Here is a 4,260-nt window from a genome sequence, read left to right on the forward strand (position 1 = left end):
CCATGAAAGGTTGGGAAACAGAGGCCACATTATACAAACACAACCATGGCACCTAACTTTAGTTATAAGCAGGGTATACGTTGATTTCATACAACCCCTACGCATACGGTTGAATACAAACAAAATATTTAACATGTTATGAATGGGGGAATCCCCAGAACCGATACTCACCTGACGCTTGTTCTTCAGCAAGATTCGATTCCTGGAAAAAAGTTTTAAATTTATCCTTGTTGTTTGTGTGAGGGGTTGGTGGATGGGATGATTTGAACTATGATAACGATTGTTTGATAGAAATAACATTAATGTGGACATAATAGAAATAACATTACAGAGGATATAATAGAAATAACATTAATATATCTGGTAACCATAATTTTCCTGTGTTTTGATGAAAAATCAACTACATTTTACAAAATACAAAACCTCTAAAATTTAGATATTTTATTATTTCCACCTGTGTCGGCTCGCTCTCTCCTGATTGGTCGGTTCCTACAGTTTGTTCCGGTTTGGTGACTTCAGGTTCCGCATCAGCGACCTCGCTCGTCGTGTTTAACTAAAAAAACAAGTTCGGTCGTTAGTCGCACAAGTTGTACACGTATGGTATATATATGATTTCTATTTACCTCGGATTCTTGAGATTCTTCCTCGCTAAACATCGAATCATCGTTGGTTGAAACATTTTCATCACCTGCAAACAAAACATTATTATTTCTATTTGGCAACTAGAGGGTTGCTGCTGTCATGTCAGCACATTTTAAACACACTGGTTGCGACGATATGGGTTGTACACAGGGTGCAGCTGCACCCCAAATTGGAAAGCAGGGGTGCAATAACGTCATTTTGCACCCCAGTCTAAATGCGTGTAAACCACTTAATTAGAGAATGTTTGCCATAAATTTGTATATTATTGCTGGACTATTGGTCTTCCCCATCCCATACATGATGTGACAAACCGCAACTCACAAACTGCCGGAAGAGTATTACACAAGATACCAGCGGCACGCTGCAACCCTTTAACTTTAAAAATGCGCAAAATCCTGTGCCTCTCCGTATTTTCCACACGAGCCGTCATGAATTAAACAAAGGTTAGAATATTCTGTTATAGAATGCGTATTGTTCCTTTTGATTTCACATACGACTTATTATCCGAATGTCACTCTCTTTTTTCACAAGTGGGCGCTCTTATTAAGTTTAAAATTTTGAAAAAAATACACAAAGAAACACTTAGGTAATAAGTGTAAAACAAATTACTTAAATACTGAAAATACCGTTAATAAATATATAAAATACTAGTGAGAACATCTTTCCCAAATTAGGTAGGTTATATACGCTCTTTCGTTCTATTAACTATCGTTGGCTCTGTGGCGTAACGGTGCCGTTGATTAATCTCTTTGTTTCGTTCTTACCGGGTTCAAGTCCCACACAGTGCAATACGTTTTAATTTTTTTAAGTTTTTTTTGTGTGATTAGCACGAGTTAGGGGTTGGGGGTTAGAAGTTAGGGGTTTAAGTTTTATGTCTGTAAACTGTAAAACTTACTGTTAGTAAACGATTTTTTATAAAATATTGAAATACTATTCCAATACACGTTGTATGTCACAAAAACGACGTTTTTTAAAAGTCCCCAGAAAATAATAATAAAAAAATGAGCGCCCGCTTGTGAAAAAAGAGAGTGACATTCGGATAATAAGTCGTATGTTTTGATTTCTATGTTATAAATGAAGTAACTTGTTAGGGGTTACTGGTTGGAATTATTGCATGGGCAATAAAACCTTAACCTTACTCAAATCAGACCAACTACGGTGACGAGACATGTTTTTGCGCATTTTCAAAGTTAATTTTCGACACAAACGCCCGCCTTTTTTTTAAGTTAGACAGCAGGTATCGGGGATTTTAGCAGCCATCAGATAAAGGAATACCACCGCAATAATATTTCTCAAGTACTTACTTTCAATGGAGGACAACAACAAAGCCACGAGATCGGCTTTCTTCATTCCTTTCCCAACCTCAATGTTTCGCGACTCCAACTCTACTTTCAACTCGGCGACTTTCATCTTTTTAGGGTTCAGCTTACCCATGGTTGTTTTATAAAGTCAACTTCTACAATAATATTAAGGTTACAATTATCCAGAATTATGAAAAAAATGTGAAATTTATAAACTGGAGACATTTTATGAAACAAGCGAAATTTTACAAAGTTACAATTATCGAGTATAAACCCACGATGCTATAGCAGATGTTTCACTGAATCTACTCAGTAAGTATTAAAACAAGTTTTTACCAAAGATAGCTACGACAACTGATACGTTTAATAACAACAAACACACAAATAACAACAAACACACAAAAACAAACGAAATATTTTTGCGACAAATTTCGGATTTTTTCCGCTTTCTTCAACAAGCAGGTTGTGATCACTCAAGCGGAAAATATTTCAACCAATCAACGGTCGTTTACATAGACATCATATATAAAACATATAATGGGGACGATTTAAAATCAAGTGATAGAACTTCTTTGATGGCAGTCATAATCCCTGGTAAACTTGGCAAAAATTTCACGTATGTTTCAAAAATTTTACGTATGTTTGTCTTTCACAAAAACTGTGTTATAACGACTGTGGAAGGGGGCGGCTAATGTTGAAGTTGTTTTAGTTTGCGAGTTCACGTTCCGTACCCTCGCGACGACGTTGTTCCATCATGCCCCGACGCTGTTCCATCATGCCCCGACGCACACGCTATTTGACTCCACAAACGTGATAGATGTATGACACTTGTACGGCACACAGCTCAGTTTATTACAGTTGAATGAATGATTGAATGAATGAATGTAACTTACTTTATCCTCGCGTGGCCGGAAAACGACAGTCGTTATAACACGGGTGTGCACCTCGCGCCAGCTTACGAGTTACCAAGTATGTTACTTTGTGGGTGATTATTTTTTTGGGATTTTTTTTCATTTTTATGTATGGCTGATAATTTGGACAACCCATTAGTGAGTTGGAGCAATTGCCGTTAAGTGTCTTGCTCAAGGACTTGTACGCCCACAATGGTAGCAGCGACGAGCCGTGATCCCATTACCTCTGGGTTAGAGGCAGGCGCGCTTACCACTATGCCACAGCGCCGGACAGTTATTAGGTGAAAGTGCAGCATCGTGCTTAGAGACAAAGTGAGAACAGCAGGGTATTGCAAGCCCCGTACTGCCTCACAGTACAGGAAAGTAAAAGGTTTATATAACGAAAAACACGTGTAGCAAAACAAAAAAACGCGTCATTGGCATGTGGCAATTGCCTCGCCTGGCATACGCACAACTGGGTAATTGTTTTATTATCACGATTAGAATGACGGGAAAGTAGATGTTACGAAAGCAGCGAAACTGCATTCCATTCCTGTCATGCTTTTGTTTTCGCTATACAACGTTGCTTTATACTCAATCTTTATGCATTAGTGTTAAATTTATCTTTATATGATTAAATCTGTGCCAGAACACAATCAACCGCTACAACTGTCATTGCCCGCCATGCGAGGATAAACAAGTTACATACGTGGTAACGTGTAAGCGGGCACGAGGTGTATGAAACTGAACACCCGTGTTATAGCGACTGTCGTTGCCCCACCATGCGAGAATAAATAAGTTACATACGTGGTAACTCGTAGCAGGCACGAGGTGTATGAAACAAAACACCCGTGTTATAACGACTGTCATTGCCCCGCCATGCGAGGATAAATAAGTTACATACGTGGTAACTTGTAAGCGGGCATGAGGTGTATGAAACAGAACACCCGTGTTATAACGACTGTCGTTTCCACGCCATGCGAGGATGAATAAGTTACAAACGTGGTAACTTGTAAGCGGGCATGAGGTGTATGAAACAGAACACCCGTGTTATAACGACTGTCATTGCCCCGCCATGCGAGGATAAATAAGTTACATACGTGGTAACTTGTAAGCTGGCACGAGGTGTATGAAACAGAACACCCGTGTTATAACGACTGTCGTTTCCCCGCCATGCGAGGATGAATAAGTTACAAACGTGGTAACTTGTAAGCTGGCACGAGGTGTATGAAACAGAACACCCGTGTTATAACGACTGTCATTGCCCCGCCATGCGAGGATAAATAAGTTACATACGTGGTAACTTGTAAGCTGGCACGAGGTGTATGAAACAGAACACCCGTGTTATAACGACTGTCATTGCCCCGCCATGTGAGGATAAATAATTTACATTCATTCATTTTATATTAATTGTTTTATTCTTGGTA

General features: G+C 39.1%; 1 protein-coding gene across 1 annotated transcript in view; it reads right to left on the reverse strand.

Annotated features, from left to right (window-relative positions):
* LOC100184492 (neurofilament medium polypeptide) overlaps positions 1-3,477 on the reverse strand; it is a 4,290-nt gene extending 813 nt beyond the window's left edge. Inside the window, exons 1-4 of the mRNA XM_002122040.5 lie at positions 1,947-3,477; positions 624-688; positions 455-553; positions 172-202 (exon numbers count right to left, since the gene is read on the reverse strand). Coding sequence (XP_002122076.2) covers positions 172-202; positions 455-553; positions 624-688; positions 1,947-2,076 — 325 coding nt within the window. The 5' untranslated portion in view covers positions 2,077-3,477. The remainder of the gene's footprint in view (positions 1-171; positions 203-454; positions 554-623; positions 689-1,946) is intronic.
* Positions 3,478-4,260: the final 783 nt, after the last annotated feature.

The sequence above is a fragment of the Ciona intestinalis genome, unplaced genomic scaffold, assembly GCF_000224145.3.
Source record: "Ciona intestinalis unplaced genomic scaffold, KH HT000362.1, whole genome shotgun sequence".
Taxonomy (NCBI): Eukaryota; Metazoa; Chordata; class Ascidiacea; order Phlebobranchia; family Cionidae; genus Ciona; species Ciona intestinalis.